Below are 19,471 nucleotides of genomic sequence, written 5' to 3' on the forward strand. Positions count from 1 at the left end.
GGTACTCAAGATAAATATTTGGGCTTGCCCTCCATGGTTCACAGATCAAAGAAGGAGACTTTTGCTTACGTGAAGGACAAGGTCACTAAAAAACTGAATTACTGGAAAAGAAATCTACTATCTGTCAGCGGAAGAGAAGTCCTAATCAAAGCAATTGGCACTGCTATTGCTATATACTCGCTAAGTTGTTTTAAGCTGCCTGAGACATTAATTGATGACCTACATAGGCTGATGATGAACTTTTGGTGGGGACAGAAACATAACGAAAGAAAAATGCATTGGATTAGCTGGGATACAATAAGCAGAGATAAACAGGAAGGTGGTTTGAGATTCAAAGACCTAAAAGCTTTCAATCTAGCGATGTTGGCAAAACAGGGGTGGAGATTATTAACCAAGCCTCATTCTCTATTCTACAAAATCTTTAAAAATAAATACTACAGACTAACCTCCTTGGGCATGGTTGGAAGGAAGAAATGTCCTCGAAAAGGGCGTGAAATTGGCAGTCTCTCGGCAAGGGATGGTAAAGATATGGGAAGATCCTTGGTTTGGAGATGAATCCCCCTTTTGAATTCCACCAAATGAGTCGGGCAACCAACAATTACTATGCGTTAAACAATTGATGGATGCCTAAGGAAAATGGAACCTGGACAAAATCAATGCAATTTTCAGCAGTGAAACCAGTTCCAAAATATGCCAAACAAAGATTGAAGAGGATACAGACTGATTAATCTGGATACAAACTAGTTCTGGTGAGTACTCTGCACAATCTGGCTACAACATTGCATATCTCTTTTTCCATCTAAAGCGATACTCCATGAACGATTCAGAGAAAAGGGGATCTGGAAAACTAACTGTCAGCCAAAAATTAGAATTTTTATCTGGAAATTAATTCACAACGGCCTACCGGTAAAAGAAAAGCTTCATGAACGCATAATTCAAGCAGATCCGCGTTGTCCTTGTTGCTCGGCCGCTCCGAAATCAGCCCTGCATTCGCTTGTTTTTTGCCCACAAATTGCAGAAATATGGAACAACTCTCCAATGGCAAGTACAATTCCCAGGAACAATCTTCTTCAACCTTGGCAATGGTGGATTGATGTTGTTGCAGCCGTGAGAAATGAAAATGAGGCCAGATTCAACATGACTGGAATAGCTTACCTTTTTTGTGGTATTTGGCTGGATAGGAACTCCTTGGTATTCGAAGGAAGCAGAAAAGACCCTGGGGAAATTCTGGCCCAGGCAATAAATCTCGCGGCAGAATTCAGAAGAAGTAGAAATCAGCAGCACTGAATTGATTCTTGAGTTTTGATAACCAGAGATCAGAAACTGCACTCTTGGAATGATGGGTTCGACGAAGCACAGAGAAGAAAAGAATCAAGAGCTTGATTAAACCAAGTGGGTTTCTATAGCCATTGAAGACGAAGATGCAAGAAGACTTTTCCTTTCTTCTTTGTCTGAAGACCTAATCTCTTAAGTTTGCTATTATTAATTTTTTGGGAGTGACCCTAATTTCTATTTTATTGCATTTTTACCCCTGATTGTGGTAATTGTAATAGAACTCCTTTTACTGCAATAAAATTACTATCTTTGAAAAAAAAAGTTGGTCCAAGTCTAGCAAAAATTAGTTTCATTACCTAACGCATGCGAACATGCCCTCATTTTACAACACACTCGACATTTATGATGCATGCTCTTTGACACGAAAAAATATTTTAAAATCCTCATTTTAATATTAAACTTCAAACGACTCTCAAAAATCTTTCAATGAAGCTCTCTATTAGGTTTAAAATCATCAACAACAACACCGAATGAAAAAGCTCTCAGCAAAGCTCTCAGTGCTAGGTTAGGTTTCACATTATATCATGTTCATTGATATATTAAAATTAAATAGGAAAAAATGAGTAAAAGAGAGAGCAGGAGCCTGGTTTGAGGGCGAAACACGGGGAGGATGACGGTCATGCCGTCAGAAGAGATAAGGGAGAGAGTGAGGGTAGGTGTGCACCCGGTGGCAAGGAGGGTTCTTTTTGGGAGAGTTTTTCAAAGGCTTCAAATGTCTCCTTTATAGATAAAGTTATTGGTGCATAGAAATTTAAGGCCTTCGCACTTGTAGGATCTCTTTTTGGGGATGGTACAGCGACAGTAGTAGGTAAGCAGGGTGATTCCCAACTTCCGTGTGTTAGCTTCACAAAAGAGGCAAAGCTCTGCTTGGCAGAACCTTATAGAGATGTCGTAGTGATCAAGGTCTTGGACAAGAACTACAGTTACACAACTCTTTCACATAAGCTTTGGATGGTCAGGCGCATTAAAGGTGGCTTCAATCTTTTAGACGTGAAATTTGCGTATTTTCTGTTGAAATTCGATGCCATTGAGGATCGAGACAAAGTCATGCTTAGTGGCCCGGCCTGTGGTTGATAGAGGGGCATTGTGTCGCTATAAAATCATGGGATGTAGATTTTCGGCCATATGAAGAGTTCTTTCAGCCAACGCTTGTATGGATTCGGGTTTCACAACTTCCAATCTTGTGCTACCAAGAGCAGGCTATGATGCATATTGCTTATGTCATAAGTGTCCCTATCAAAGTGGACCTGGCCACTAAATTGGCTGAGAGAGGAAGATATGCCTGAGCATGTGTTCAAATAAATTTGAGATTATCGATGATCAAGAATATTATTATGGAAGGAGTAACTCATGCAATGGAGTATGAAAGTTTAAATCTGATATGTATTTCTTGTGCAACTTATGGTGATGATAAGGCACAATGCTTGGGTAGAATCACCGTGAAAGGAAAGAGTGTTAATTCTGGCGTCGTCAAGACTTAGATTGGTGAAAAGTCAACGCTAATTAATGATCAAAAAATTCAAAAATCAAACGCAACAGATGATATTGTCATAGGCGTGGTTATTGGCGAGGATCACGGACCTAATATGAATGATGATCCATTGGCTAATAACTTGCTTGAGGTTCACGTTGAAGAGGCATGCAAGAATGAAGAAGTGGACTGGGTGTAAGTATTAAGGAAGGAGAAATATAAGATGGGCCAAAAGCAAATTTTTAAGGCCCGATGAAGGGAATACTCAAGCAAAGGTTCGGATAGGAAAGCAAGGCCCATGTTGCATGCTCTCTTGCTGATGGGTCCGCTTCTTCACGATCCAGGATTGGATCTCGAACCATGCTCTAGCAGCGTAGGTCACATGTGAGGAATGGAGATGCGTTTGCGATGCCATCTTCTTTCTAGACCCCAGCACCCTGCGGCTCATCCCTTCGGAAACGGCTAAGACTTCCGTCATTGCAGAGCTCACCGACAGAGAAGAATGGAAGCATAGTGGTGGACGCTTCCACAAAGGTTGCTGCAGCGGCAATACCACCGGAGATGGAAGTCTTGCCATCAAATGATACAACAAGGGAAGGCAGGGATGAGGGCGTTTGTCCCGTGATTCAAGCCTCATCTTGAGGTTGATGAACCAATATATTCATTGATGTTCTATTATTCTATCTTTATATTATGGATAGTTTAAATATAATAGTTTGGAACATTATGGGTGCATCTAATAAGTTAGCCGGAGTGAATTGCAAAGAGCTTATTAGGAAATTTAAGCCTGTCTTTTTTATTGTGGTTAAAACTCATTGTCCCTTTCAACATTTGAAACTATTCTGGAAAAGGTTTCGTTATCATTCTATTGGTACAGTGGAGGCAACAGGGCATAAGGGGGCATATAGCTCCTTTCCACAATGTCAGATGCTTGTTGCAAGTGGGTAGATGCTTTTGATCAGTGTGTTACGGTGGAGGTTTAGTTAGATAATGTGATTTAGAGGTGTAATGGTATTTATGGTAGTCCTCATTTTAATACTAGAATTCTTCTGTGGGATTATCTTGTGACTCATTCCTCATCTTTTTGCGGGCTATGGATCATTCTTGATTATTTTAATGAAGTCCTCTTCTTTCATGAATTTAAGGGTTGTCTTTTTTCAAGTCGATGCACAGATCAGTTCGCTGCCTCGTTGGGGGATAGCGATCTGTTTGACTTAAAGACTATCAGAAGACGATTTTCTCGGTACAGAAGGGTGAAAAATTATGTTGAGGTGGAAAAAAAGCTTGACCGAGTTTGTATCAATAGTGGATGGCTATCTACTAAATAGACTTCAGTCTGATCATTGTTCTGTCTTAGTTCACTGTAAAGGGGGCCCCAGCCGAAAAGGAATAGACCTTTTTAGTTTATTGTGGCTTGGGCTACCCATCCAGAGTATAGAGATTTTGTGACCCAATCATGGCGGTCTAGCTATAAACAGGTGCATGGCAAGATTTTGGAAGTGCAGAAGAACTCTCTAGAGTTTAATTATAAAGTGTTTAGTAACATTTTTATTAGGAAAAGAGAATTGGAGCCACAAAATAATTTCCTATAGAAGTGGCTAGAAGTGATGGAAGATTCTTCTATGTGGCAAAAAGAGCGACAGTTGATTGTGGATTACAGCACCAGTTACATTGGAGGAAGTTAAGTCAGCTATTTTTAATATGCATTCTTTTAAGGCATCGAATCCTGATGGGTTTCAAGCTTTTTTCTTCAAAGAATATTGGGAGATTATTGGATTTGATGTTTGGACTATAGTTAGTCAAGCGATCTCTGGTATGGATATTGATCCGAGAATGATGGAAACTCTCCTGATTCTTATTCCGAAGGTAGAAGCCCCGATTTCCATGAAGGATTTCAGACCTATCAATCTTTGTAATGTGGTTTACAAAGTTATAACAAAGGTCCTAATCAATAGACTTCGTCCTCATCTCACAGACATTGTTGGGCCCCTTCAAGGAGGTTTTATTCCAGGAAGGGAAACCCCTGACAACATCATTATTGCATAAGAGGTTCTCCACTTTATGAAGAAAAAAAAATCCAAGAAAGGCACTTTAGCCTTTAAGATTGATGGGGAGAAAACCTATGACAGAGTTGATTGGAGGTTTGTGATGCATACCCTTAGGAATTTTGGCTTTCGTACCCCTACAATCAATCTGATTATGCATTGTGTCACTGCCTCTTCGTTGTCTATCCTGTGAAATGGGGAGAGATTAAATAAATTCACTCCTAGTCGGGGACTTAGAAAAGGAGACACAATGTCATCATATCTGTTTGTTTTGTGTATGGAGAGATTGTCCTGCTTTATTAATCATCAAGTTGATAGAGACTTGTGGAAGCTGGTTGCCATTTCTAGAGGGGGTCCAAGAATTTCTTATTTGATGTTCGCCGATGATTTGCTTCTTTTCTGTAAAACTAAAAATGGAAAGTTCAAAATGTAATGGTTGCTTTGGATAACTTCTGTAGAGCCTTTGGGATGAAGGTTAATGTGGAGAAATCTAAAGCGCTATGCTCTAAGAATGTCTCAGCGACCAGAAAAGAAATTTTTTACTGGGGTGTCATCCATCAAATTTGTCCAGAACATGGACAAGTATCTAAGGGTTAGCCTTAGTCACTCTTGGGTGACATGAGCAGCATTCAATGATGTTTTGAACAAGATTCGGGGGAGGCTGGCCAGTTGGAAAGGGAGATTGCTTACCAAGGCGAAAAGACTATGTTTGATCAATTCAGTAGTGGCTGCGATTCCTTCTTACCGCATCCAAGTATCTTTCTTTTCTAAAGGGGTATCCAATAAGATAGAATCTTTGATGTAGAGCTTTCTCTGGAAAGGTCAAAATGATGGTAGAGGCATGAATCTGGTTAGTTGGAAGGTGTTGGTCATCCCTAAGAAGTTTGGTGGTTTGGGGATTCGAGATCCATTTTTGTGCTAATGCTACTTTTCTTGGGAAGCTAGTTTGGCAATTTTTTCATCATCCAAACAAATCATGGGTTCAATTGTTGGCAAAAAAATACCATTCCTCTCCTGGAGACTATTTCTGTCGGTCTCGAGACACGGACTCCTATGTTTGAAAGAGTATATGTAAAAATTGGGATCTCTTGAAGGATGACTTTGTTTGGTGCATTGGGGATCTAAACCAAAATTTTTGGTTTTTTAATTAGAGGAAAGAGGGGCGGTTTTGTCATTAGATGGATTATGTTCACATTTTTTATTTGGATCTCTGGATCTTGGATCTTTGGTCATCTGGACAGTGACACCTTCAGAATATCTATTCTCCTCTAAACCAGTTTTTTTGCAAGGTAACATTCTTTTCTATAAATCGGATGTGCAAGCAGATTTAGTGGTATGATGGTTTTAGTCTAGTGCGGCGTCAAAGGTTTTAGTCTACTTGGAGCTCAGTAAGAAGAAATTTGGTTGGGAGGACCAGGGGCATTGGTTTTAGCTTTGACGTCAGCTTATTCCGAAAAAACATAAATTTTTGGCCTGGCTTTTCTTAAGGAGGCTCTGTCCACTGATGCTTTTTGTTTCAGGAGGGGCATCTCATCGATGGACAATTGTTCACGATATTTTTCTGATAAAAAATCGGTTATTCATTGTATTCGGGATTATCCGAAAGCTCAGCTAGTTTGGCAAGCTTTGAAAATTTCTGATCAACCTTTGGATTTGATGAACTGGTTCTTATTTCATAGCAAAGAGCGTTCTTTTAGATTTTTTTCTAGTCTATAATGGATTTGGCGTTCCAGAAATAATGAGATCTTTCGTCCACACGAGTCTTGGCACTGAATAAGGTGACTAGTATGACTTTGTCCTTGGAAAAGGAACTTCGGAATGTTTTTGAGTTACAATGAGTTTCTATCCCTTCTACTATTAGTGGCTCATGGATTTCCCCCGGTGGGGACTTTTAAGATTAATTGTGATACAAGTTATCCTGATATTGGTGATCGTATTAGTTTTGCCTGTGTTAGCAGAGATTGGAATGAAAGTTAACAATGAGAATATTTGGGAACAATTGAGAGTCGTAATATTCTGCAAGGAGAGTTATTTGTTATTTGGAGAAGATATCTTCTAGCTTGGAACTTGGGGAAAAAAGATGTTATTTATAAAACAGATTGTGTGAATGCTTTTATTCTTATTAATAATTTTTAGGATAATTCTGGTTTTGTTGATCTTTTCGTGCTGAAAATTTAAGACATCATGTATTGAAAATGCTTGTGTTAACCTTCTGTTAATCTTGAGAGATGCAAACAAAGTAGCAGACATCATAATAAAGATGGCGATAAAGATTCATACTCATCAAGTGAAGTTTTCATTGTCTAAAAAAATTTGAAAATAGCATTCTGCGATACTACCTTATTTCTTAAGCAGTTCTTTATTTATTTATTTTTTGTTTGTTTGGTTACTTTTTAATTAAAAAATATCATATTCATTAATCTATGCAAAATTTATCTGTGATGGACAAGTGTAGTGGATAAATTTTGAATTTTGTGTGTGATTATTTGATTTATTTCTGAGCTACCATGTAATTTAACAACAAATTTGGATGATAGAGCACATAGGAACCATGTTTTAAAGAAGATACACAGCATATTTATTTTTATTAAAAATGCATGTTTACTCATTATGTATATCGTGTATATATTAATTCCTACACAACATATTTGTCATGGATAAGTGCATCGGATAAGTTTCGGGTATTTGGTGTGACCATTATTCCATGAATTATAATAGGTGTATATTAAAATTATTTATTAATATAAAATATATATTAAAAATAAATTAAATAATATATATTTATACATATATATATACCGATTTATTTTAATTTACGCATAATATTTTTTTATTATTACAAGATAATTTATCAATAATAATTTTGGATAATAGTGCACCTCAGTGTCATAAAAAATAACGAAAAAAGAAAAAGATATATTTATATGTATGATACACGGATATAATATGATATGAGAACATATAAATTTTAAATTTTTATAAAATAAAAGACACCACTTATATATAAAATATATAGTTTTTTAATTTTTAGATAAATTATAATGATATTTTAATATTTTATTAATATTAAAATATTAATTTTTAAATTATTTTTAATATTTTTTAATTATATAAAATATTTAAATTAATTTTTATTTTAATAAATAATAATATATTATCTCTAAAATTATTTTAAGAATACATGAATAAGATTGAACATGTAACACCCAACCACACAGAGTTTTACGCTTAAATCGTAAAACAGAGATGGTGTGGTATTACGACCTCTAAAATAAAATATATATACATATATTTAATAAAAAGAATATAATATACGAGGAGCCTTGAACAAAATCGTAAAATTAAAAGCGCAACGCTCAGAAATAACGTAACTTGCGTACGAAAAAAGCTAGAGTTCACACACACAGAGTAAGAACAGAAGGTCAAGAGTACAAAGTAATAAACTCCAACTTAGTCTACGAAGCTAAGATTGGCCATAAAATATTTACATACATATATACATAACCCAAGGTCCGAAATACATATATAAAACTCTAGTTCTCCATAAACCTCTAAGAGGTACAAAAGTAAAACAAGTTATCAGGAGAGTTCTATACATATAATCATATATAAGCTATACACCAAGATAAAGTCCCAAAAGATCCACTTCGTTGCAGAGCTCTAGACGCCTAGCGAGATACCTCTCGTCCTGCATCTGAAAAACAACAACATCGTATGGGATGAGAACCGGAAATTCTCAGCATGGTAAAGGTAACACGTACATAAGACATAAGGTCCTGGGAATGCCAGAGGCAATTCTAGAACTCCGACACTCAGATTATAAAACTTAAGAATTAAAACTGAAACAATAAATAAGGGTGGTTTTCAAAGGATTCCTAAACTTAACCAAATACTTTAACCTAACTCTCCTTCATCCTCTTTCCTCCAAAACATCTAACACCAGTAGAATCACACAGACAAGCAAGCAAACAATAACAAACACAATTAGGATACAAGTAATGCAAGTAGCACGTATACAAGTAAGCATATGAAAGTTACGTAGGCATTCTCAATTAGAGCATAAACAAGCAATTAAAACAATATGCATATGATGCATGCCTATCCTATGGCTGATGAGTCTCATCTGTCGGTTATAAAGCCAAACCCGACATGTCCAGTAGCTAACCCTGGATAGAACACCAAATACGGAGCAAGTGGACAATGCTGCAACCCTTGCATTTTATCCACGTACCCGGAGCAGGGGGCAGCTTCACCCTGCCTCTTACCCAGGTGATGTTATAGTTCTCAACCTGGAGCAAGCGGCGACAGAATTCCACCCTTGCATCTTACCCGAAGCTTCAAACTCTTAATTGGAGCAAGTGGATACACCACTACATCTTACCCGGCAATCTCGCCTCTTACCCGGAACAAGCGGATGACACCACTGCATCTTACCTGGAGGCATAACACAATCAATTTCAATTTTATTATCATTATAATTCATTCATAATCCTTCAACTTCACAATCCAATTCAGTTTTCATCATTTTTCCAATTTATTCATAATCATTTATAACCAATGCATAATCATCCTTTATAGTTATGGCATCACATATACTTCAGTTCTCTGCATTTTTCATATATAATTTATCATTTTTCAACCTTACTTCACTTTCAAGTTATCACCCTTTCCTAGTTTCATCTCATTATTAGATATACTATTAAGATCTATGGCTAAAAGAATGAAAATAGGGGTTTAGAAGTTCAAAATTGGGTTTGAAACACAAGATGTTCATTTGCTGAAAAACAGGGCTATGCGTACGCATGTCATGTGTATGCGTACGCATACATGCCAGACAGAGACGACCTTCGCGTATAGAGAGGTTCGCGTACGCATACAGTGCAAATTAGTCAAAAAATGGCTAAATTTGCAGAATTTCAGCTTTACATTCTGAACTTTCGACACGCATAACTTCCGAACTTCCAATTTTATTTATTCATATCACCATTATCAACTCATCACCTAACAACCTAGCATCATCATAAACAATAATCATCCAGCAAATATTCAATCAATAGCAACAATATCATCAAAAGCACTAAACATTCAACATACTCATGCGTTCCCAACCTATCCTATGGTCATCTACCCTAAGTTTTCGCAAGACATTATATATTAAATACGAGAAACCTAAAATATACCTTGGCTGATTTTCTCGTATAACCCAAGACAACCCACTAGGCAAGATTGCAAGCCTCAACACCAAAATTCAGCAACTAGTTTCCAACTCTAAGCTTCCAATAAAACTTCCAACATTCCCAATTTGCTTCATATTACATATATATATATACACACAACTAACACATTTATCACATACATATACCAATTTCAATATCTAACACATGAAATCAAGGGATTGACTAGGGTTAATAATCCTTACCTTGGAGTACCTCAATTTAGCAAAAGTCCACTAATCCCTCAAGTCAATTTGATCCTAAAACATCAAATTAACCAAAATCTCAACACCCTAAAACTATTAAATTTTCAGATTTCAGAAGAGAAAATTGAAAATGAGAAAGCGGTGTTCTTACCTTACAATGTACCTGTCTTTATAGAGCTCGTCACTGCAGACGTATGGTCGCAAACGGTGCAGCGACTAGAGCTCGGAGTAAAACATTGTGTGGATTTGAATGAAATCCAAGGGTTTGGTGCTTTGGAGTGTTCTTCTCCCCTCTCTTGCCCTGAACTTCAGTGTTCTTGGCATGAAGAAGAGAGAGGATGAACTGAAGCTCACTGAAGTTAGTGAATTGGTTGGGCTCACAGGCCCGGTTTGGGTCCGATTCGATCGGTTTGGCCCATTTGGTCTAATTTTAGGTCAAATTATTTAAAATTAATGTTAAAATTCTTATTTTTATTAGCTCTATCCAATTAAACTATAAAATTCGCATTTCTAATTTCTTTTATTAAAAATTAATTTATTGATTTATTATTAGCTAATTTTACGGGGTTTATAGAACACGCCCATACGTGATAGTATTTATGTGTGTCTAAACATGTTTGAAAAATTATTTTCTATTTTTTTTAGTAATACACCATTGATAAGAAGACACGTGTGTCGAACGGAATATGATGATATGCGTAGGGGTGACAAACGGGCCTAAAACCGCGGGCCAGCTTGTGTAATCCGCAAAAAAAAAAGGGTCGGATTGGAAAATTGAGACCGCCACATATCACAATCCCGCCTAACCTGCACCGCTTAAACCACGGGCTTTGGTAGCATTTGGCGAGGTAGGGTGGACTTTTCCGCTAGGTTTAGAATTTTTTTGAAGATGTTCTAATTTAGTGTTTTGGATTATATTGTACGTTCGATTGATTATGTTCTAAATTTGTAGATGTTTAATTATATATTTTGGACAATATTTATTTTACTTTGGACAATATTAATTTTATTATTTTCTTTCAAAAAACTTAGTTTATGATTATGTTTGTTACATATTTATAATTATAAAGATTTTAATATTTGTAAATTTAAAAATTATAATTTTTTTATATCTTTATAAATTATAAATTTATTAAAATAGTTGTGAATTTATATTTATTATTTAATATTTTTTAAATAATTTATATAATTTAATACTTAATAATAAAAATAAAAAATAAAAAAATGAGATTTAGTAGGCTTGGCTCGCTAACCCACTGTTAGGCGGGACCGACCAACTCGTCAAAAGACGGACAGTTGAAGACACACAACACAACAAAAATATCCTTACTTATAAACATAGAAACGTAGATAATTTTTTTACGTAATAATTTCTTTTTTTGGTATAATTTCTAATCTAACAAATAATTCAACAAAAAAATGATGAGAATAATATACAGAGGAGTCATATTTTAAAAGAGATAAGAAGTAAAAAAAGAAACAAAAAATTATTTTTTTTCAATGGTTATATAAGCTTTTAATGTTAGGGTTAACTCTAAACATATTTAGATTTCTCATACTACAATTCCCCTCTGAAAAAAGTGAAAGTTTAAACAAAGTCAGGCCAAGACAAACAAACAAAGTAACAAACCAAGAAATCAATAACAAAACAACAACTCACTCTCTAATTTTGGCCTCTTGCAATTGAGAGCCAATATTTGTATGCTTGATTGGGTTCTCGTCTTCTTCTCTTTTAAACATTTTTATCGTCTATTTGAAAAATACTAATTTTTTTTTCTCATTTTTAATAATGGTTCAATTTGTAGTGCAATTGTTTGACTATATAACGTATAAATTAATTATTAATATAAAATAAAAATATAAATATGCATAAAAAATAAATTAAATTATACATATATTCATATATAAATATATTGATGACTAATTTTAATAATTAATTTTAATATACTAATAATATTTTTAAAATTTATATATATGTATAAACATGGTTGGAATGTGATTTTATCTATTTATAATTGAAATAAATATGACAAATTTATATAGTTTCTAATCTAAACTTGAATTTGGATAAGTTAAAAAAATAACTAAAATAAAATTATTCTAAAATATATTTTTTTTATCAATTTATACTTCAATATTAATTTATTACACACTTTGTTTTCATTCTCTAGTTATGTAAAGAAAGAAAACACCAAACATTTAAGAATTTTTTTCACATTATTGGTTGTATAAATATAATCAATTAATCATTATTGTTTATCCAAATAGAAATTTAATGATGGAAAATCCGGGTAGATGAGAACAGAAGTTTTTCCAAAGTATAAAATTTGGGGTAGGTGACTAGGTGTCAGGATCATTAATGTTTGGTCAATGACTCGCGCTCTAAAACTAGGTCATTCTATTATTCCTTTATTAATCATTTAGCAATAATACATGAACATTTTTTTTAATTATATAAGTTAATTACCAAAAAGAATTTCAAAAGAAACTTATGTGAGTATATATCTCTTACTTTTAAATCAACAGCTCTTTTTTTTTTTATCAGATTGTCTTATATAGTTGTTAATTCACACATAAAACGTGATATAAACACAATAATAATATAAATAAATAAAATTTATGTAACATTATTGTCAGTAGTTTGTTCATACACAAGTCGTGGCATGAGACATAATAATAAAACAAAAATAATATTTATATATTAAAATTAATTACTAAAATTACTTATTAATATATTTTTATATAAATATATATAATTTAGTTTAATTTAATTTTTTTAAATATATTTATATTTTAATATATATTTTATATTAATAATTAATTTTAGTTGATAATTTTAATATATGCATAAATAATTAATAATAAAATATAATATGATATTTTAATTAAAATTTTATAATTATTTTATTATAAAGATATTTTATTTTAATTATTATTAAATAATAAATTGTACGATATAATTTTTTTATAAAATATTATTCTTATATAAAATATGACTAATAAGTCATATTTTCAAAAATTTTATAAAAAATAGTTTTAATATTTTTTTTAAATTATATACTAAACATAATATAATATAATAATTTGTGCATCATTTTTGCTAATTAATAATAACATAATAATAATAAATGTATTATGTACACATAAAAATAAATTATTAAATCAAATATTATATGTTTTTATATAAATTTATGTGATGTTTAAGTTATTTTTAATATATTTATATATTAATATATATTTTATACTAATAAATAATTTGGTTATTGTTTTAATATGTAAATAATAATAATAATAATAATAATAATAATAATAATAGATTAAACTAAAATACGAATCAACAGCTCCTTGGTCCTTGCCATGGCCGCTGGCACCCTGCACCGTCATTGCTGAATGCTGATCCCATCTGGGAGCTTCTTCTCTTCAGCCTAGTCAACTCCATTCATCTCATTTCAAACCGCCCCTTTGTTTCCCTCACTCCAAGAAAAAAAAAAACTTCTATCATTTTGAATTTGCTCCCAGATTCTCGCAGATTTCTCGGTCAAACATTTTTCTCTTCCTGGTCTCATTCTAAACCCGCTTCAAAAGTTCTCTTTATTATTAATTATTGTTATTATTGTTTCTGAGTTTACATTGATAGAATTGAAGTCTCAGATGGTGGCTTGGTTTTCGGTTGAGCAAAATCGGAGATGAGAGGACCCTCCCCAGGCATCGTGGAGCCACGTCACCGGTTGTCAACTTCCATAAGGTTACTCATTCTTCTTACAGTTAATGTGATCCGTGTTGAAACAAGAAAAGGATCCTCATTAGTTTTTTTTTTCCTTAGCTACCTAATTTTGTGTTTCTATGGTTAATTTTGTGAATCAAGGTATAAATAGAGTTTTAGATTACTACGTCTAATTTTGGAAAACTGATTTGTACATGTTATTAAAATCCTACATATAAATATCGATTGTCAAGTGCGAAATTCTTGTGAGTTTTTGTTTATTTTGTACTTGTTTAGTTGATTATTGGAACCTAATGTTATGCTTTGATCACAGTTTCGCATGGCAATAAACAGAAATATGAACTAACTTTGGAAGTAAGAACTAACTTTAATCATTTGAAACTGAGGATTGGATTTTGATGGCACTATTAGACTCTGTTTGGATTTTTTCTCTATAGAGATGGAGAGACAGAGACAGAAGAGAATATTTCCTGGCCTCACATTTCGGAAGTACAAGAATATACAAGAATTTTCTGTCTTGGAGGATAAATTTTGTGTTTCTGTCCCTGTCCTTGTTTCCACAACCAAACGAAGTTCTATGTCTATTTTCTCTGTATTTTTGTTTGTGAGACTGAATCCAAATGCAGCCTTAATACCTAAGCATGTTGAGGATGAAGTTTTGGTTCCAAATAGTCCTAAGATACAAAATTGGAATTGGGACTTGGAGAGTACCTTTTGTTGACCTGAACTGACTCTTGCTATTGTAAACATCCTTGCAAATGATAAAATATTTCTGTCATATCAGTAACTAAATTTGCAAAATCATAATTAAGAATTTATACTAAAACAAAGCATGTTTATAGGATTAACTCATAAATGTAATAGGAGATTTTGCTGCTCCCTTTTCTATTTTAGCAAAATTAGAGTGCCTTGGACTTTGCTTCTTGCTTTGTACTGGTTAGAGTGGTATTTTCTCTAGTTTCTTTGAGTGGTTCCCAAAGTAAAAATTTTTAGTCAACGGGCAAATGTTACAATTTTTATTTTTTATTTATTTTTTGGAGAAAATGAGAAGTATGATTAACAAGAAGAGAAAGACGTTACAGGTATACTCATGGATAAGAGATACTCCTTCCAAATGATTAGGAAAAACCGAAAACCAAAATCCAACAACAATTTTATACTATATCAACCATTCTCAATTCATTTGGATTCAAGATTCTGAATCAGCCATAATTGAAGGGTGGGCATTGGTGCCTCGTTCTTTGCCAATCTGTTTTCTTATTTAATGTTAATGTCATTAGGGACAATGGTGAAGGAATTTCCCATCTTCATGTATACAGCTTCCTTGCGTATATTGATGATGACATAAAACTTGAACATGCTCTTGAAACAGAACTTCTTAAATCTCTGCTTATTTTTGGACTATGCTAGGATTTTATCTTTTACATTTATACGTTCTGAATGAATCTTTCTTTTTGATGCAGTGAAGATACGAACAAGAGAGTTAGGTCTCAAAGAAGTAGAGATTTTAAGGATGTTGAAAAGGCATTGCATGCTCCATTTCAAGATAGGAATATAAATTGCAAGCCTAATTGGAAACTAGTTTTGGCCATTGTTGTACTGGGAACTTTAGTCACAATTTTTCATCCTCCAGCTGTTTATAATACTGATCATATATCAAACACAATTTCACGGTATGGCTAATTGTCTTTCACAATGTTTTCACAGTTACCTTGACCATTGGTTGTTTCCTGATATTGTGATAGTCTCCATTTTAAATCTGCTTTCCCTTGGAAAAGATGCAGTTTGCTCACATAGGCATTCAACTGCAATATTCACCAAATCCAAGTACACATGGAGCATTAAGTTAGAATGAAAAATTATATCTCCCTGTATACTTTATAGCATGCATCCTTCTGACACAATGCTTTGTCTCGTCAACTTCAATTACTATGAAATTGAATCCCTGAAATCGTGAACCTGTTATTATTTTTGCAGGCAAACTTTTGTTAGTAAATGGAATAGGGAGCCTGATGGTATTGATCCACGTTACTTATCAGCTATAAATATTGAATGGGACCAAATATCTGAAGTTCTTAAATATTTGAAGGATAAGGACACATATCAGGGTGTTGGTTTGTTAAACTTCAATGAAAGTGAGATTGATCACTGGAAAGAGCTCCTACCAGAAGCAGAGCACATAGCCCTAGAACTGAACTATGCTTCAAATAACATAACCTGGGAAGTCCTTTATCCTGAATGGATAGATGAAGAAGAAGAATACGAGTTTCCTAAGTGTCCAACACTGCCTAAGATTCAGGTACCTGGAAAACCAAGGATTGATCTTATTGCCATCAAGCTTCCTTGCAACAAGTCAGGGCGCTGGTCTAGAGATGTGGCTCGTCTGCATCTGCAAATTGAAGCAGCAAGACTTGCTGCCTCTTCGAAAGGATTACATCCAGTGCACATGCTTCTGGTAACCGATTGCATCCCCATTCCAAATCTCTTTACTTGCAAAGAACTTGTAAAACGCGAAGGGAGTGCTTGGCTTTATGAACCCAATCTGAATACACTTAGAGACAAGTTGCAACTGCCAATTGGTTCATGTGAACTTGCAGTTCCGTTGAAGGCTAAAGGTTGGTTACAACTTATGAATTAAATTCAAGTAAAGGTTCATCTGGTCCTTGCAATTGTGACCATGATTCAAAATGGTCTACTATGTCTCAAAATAGCAACTTGATCCCTAAAGTAAGACTTTGAGATTCACTTTTGGTCCTTTATTTTTTGTTAGAGAAAGACCAAAGTGAGTCATAAAAGTGTAACTTCAGGGACCAAATTGCTATTTTGAACTCACAAGAACTAATTTGAATCATGGCCACAATCTTGAGGACCTGAACAAACCTTTACTCGATTAACTTTTCATGTTTGTATGCTATGCTTTGTTTTGTGCTTTGTCTTTTCTTTTTCACTTTCCCTCCAAATTGTTTGCATCTTCATTTAGGAACACATGTTTTAAGGTTTTTGATGCAGTAGTCCACTTTCTTCTTCTAAAGATATACATAGACAAATAAAAGGATCACTCTTCCCATACTGCATATAAAGTTTACACCAAGTAAAAATGACAACAAAGAAGCATAATGTACCCAAAATTACAGTGAAGATGGTATCACTCTTTTGTTTAAGAACTATACACCTTGAACAGTACTATTTGTTATTTCAATACCAAACATGCATGTCAAACCATCTCAATAGATTTGGACATTTGGTGCTTCATGTCAGATTAAGCGTACACTTTTAAGTTAACTGAGTCTGCAGTTATTTGTAGTTAAAATTGTGCGATGTATTTTTCAATCTTGATGTATTCCAGAAAGCCAATATGGCTATTGGAAGACATGTTATTCTGTTTCTTTTGAAGTTTACGATTCGACTAAATATGTTGTTCCGCTACTGACTAAATCCCTTTTGCAGAAAATTTTTACTCGGAAAGACCACAACGAGAAGCTTACGCAACCATCTTACACTCGGCACACGTCTATGTATGTGGGGCCATTACTGCAGCTCAGAGTATTCGCATGGCTGGTTCAACGCGTGATCTTGTGATTCTAGTTGATGAGAGCATTAGTGACTATCACAGGGGTGGTTTGGAAGCTGCTGGATGGAAGATACATACAATCCAAAGAATCAGGAATCCGAAAGCAGAACCCGAAGCATATAATGAGTGGAACTACAGCAAATTCCGCCTTTGGCAGCTAACAGATTATGACAAAATCATTTTCATTGATGCTGATCTGCTTATACTCAGAAACATTGATTTCCTTTTTCAGATGCCTGAAATTTCAGCCATAGGGAACAATGCTACGCTGTTCAACTCAGGTGTGATGGTTATTGAGCCATCAAATTGCACATTTCAACTGCTGATGGATCACATCAATGAAATCGTCTCTTACAACGGAGGCGACCAGGGTTATCTGAATGAAATCTTCACATGGTGGCATCGGATTCCAAAGCATATGAACTTCTTGAAACATTTTTGGGAAGGTGATGAGGAAGAGAAAAAAGTCATGAAAACTCGCCTCTTTGGAGCGGAACCACCCATCCTCTATGTCATCCATTATCTAGGTAATAAGCCGTGGCTCTGCTTCCGTGATTACGACTGTAACTGGAATGTGGACATTCTGCAAGAGTTTGCCAGTAATGTAGCTCATGCAAGATGGTGGAAGGTGCATGATGCCATGCCGGAAAACTTGCACAAGTACTGTTTGCTTAGGTCAAAGCAAAAGGCTGCATTAGAGTGGGATCGGAGGCAGGCGCAGAAAGCAAACTACAGCGATGGTCACTGGAAAATTAAGATTAAAGACCCACGTTTAAAGACGTGCTTTGAGGATTTCTGCTTTTGGGAGAGCATGTTATGGCATTGGGGTGAAAAGAATTGGACAGATAATTCTACTGTTAGTTCTCCACCTGTTGTCAAAACCAAATCTCTTTCTTCTTTATGAGTTCAATTTTTTCCACCTTTTCATAGCTTTTGTTGTTTATATATATATTTGCTGAATCTTTGTGTTTTCGTGGTTTCCAGCAGCATGTCCAAATTCATCTCAGTAGTCTTTTAGAACGAGTTATGCACATATGCAAGTTTTTATTATCACCATTTTTATTTATTGTATTTGTCAATAAGTTTTCCTTTTTGCTTTTCCTTTTGAATGTTGATTCACAACGTAGAAGTTATAGTTGCAAAGAAATTGAATGTAACAAATAAATTTTATATATAGTATCAAGAATTTGAATCCTAAAATCGTCATCTTCCTAACATAAATACACATTGGCTTCAGAGCACCCTTGTGTTGATTCCCAAATTATTTGGTGAATATAAAAATCAAGAGCTTCTTTGTAACAATGCTTTGGTTTGTGCTTCTTTTCCTTTTCTTGTTTATTTTTTATTGAAAAATAGTAAAGTAGGTATGGAATTACAGAGTTTGAGGGTTTACATAAAAAAATGTGGAGATAAAAAAAACTATGACCATCGAACAATTTACTATCATGCCTCTGCCCTCCTTACCCATCATGTTTGCTGCCTCAGCCACCCCTCAGCCGCTCCCTCTATTTCTCATCGTCCATGATGAGCTCTTCAAATTCGCGACGACATCGTCTTCTTCTGATTAATATGCGACAGCAAGTGTTTAATTACTCTTAAATTAAGATATCAAAATTCACAGGATAACAAAAAATATAAATTTAATAATAATTAATTTTTTTTATTTTAAATTTATGTAAAATGTTTGAAATTTAGTGAAATATATATATTTTTTATGATTATTCTATCTCAAATAGACAAATACATGTTCATTCCTTTATTTAGGACGTGTTTATTGGTTCATATAAAACATATTTAGTTGAAAGTTCTGAAAACCGGACCGTTCCTCCGCCCATAACCGCTTGGAAAAAAAATTGCTGAAAAACCGTCGAATCGGCCTAGAACCGGCCGGTTGGTCCGGATCGGT

General features: G+C 34.3%; 1 protein-coding gene across 3 annotated transcripts; it reads left to right on the top strand.

Moving 5' to 3' along the window:
* Positions 1–13,603: 13,603 nt before the first annotated feature.
* Positions 13,604–18,658, top strand: LOC130936250 (putative UDP-glucuronate:xylan alpha-glucuronosyltransferase 3). Of its 3 annotated transcripts, none has more exons than XM_057866297.1 (5): positions 13,604–13,829; positions 13,922–14,015; positions 15,458–15,667; positions 15,972–16,609; positions 17,442–18,658. In XM_057866297.1, the coding sequence occupies exons 2-5, from the start codon at positions 13,957–13,959 to the stop codon at positions 18,467–18,469; spliced, it is 1,935 nt and encodes a 644-aa protein (XP_057722280.1). In that variant the 5' UTR covers positions 13,604–13,829; positions 13,922–13,956; the 3' UTR covers positions 18,470–18,658. The 3 variants fall into 3 exon arrangements, with proteins under 3 accessions (XP_057722280.1, XP_057722278.1, XP_057722279.1); XM_057866295.1 differs by having other exon boundaries at positions 13,613–13,829; positions 13,908–14,015; XM_057866296.1 differs by having other exon boundaries at positions 13,613–13,829; positions 13,916–14,015.
* The last annotated feature ends 813 nt before the right edge of the window (positions 18,659–19,471 follow it).

The sequence above is a fragment of the Arachis stenosperma genome, chromosome 6 (assembly GCF_014773155.1).
Source record: "Arachis stenosperma cultivar V10309 chromosome 6, arast.V10309.gnm1.PFL2, whole genome shotgun sequence".
Lineage (NCBI taxonomy): Eukaryota > Viridiplantae > Streptophyta > Magnoliopsida > Fabales > Fabaceae > Arachis > Arachis stenosperma.

What these genes read in the sequence shown, in the direction of transcription:
- LOC130936250 (XM_057866297.1), top strand. Translation starts at nt 13,957, where the DNA reads ATGAGAGGACCCTCCCCAGGCATCGTGGAGCCACGTCACCGGTTGTCA. An exon ending in CGGTTGTCAACTTCCATAAG is followed by an intron (nt 14,016 to 15,457) that starts GTTACTCATTCT and finishes TTTTTGATGCAG; the next exon opens with TGAAGATACGAACAAGAGAG. An exon ending in ATATCAAACACAATTTCACG is followed by an intron (nt 15,668 to 15,971) that starts GTATGGCTAATT and finishes TTATTTTTGCAG; the next exon opens with GCAAACTTTTGTTAGTAAAT.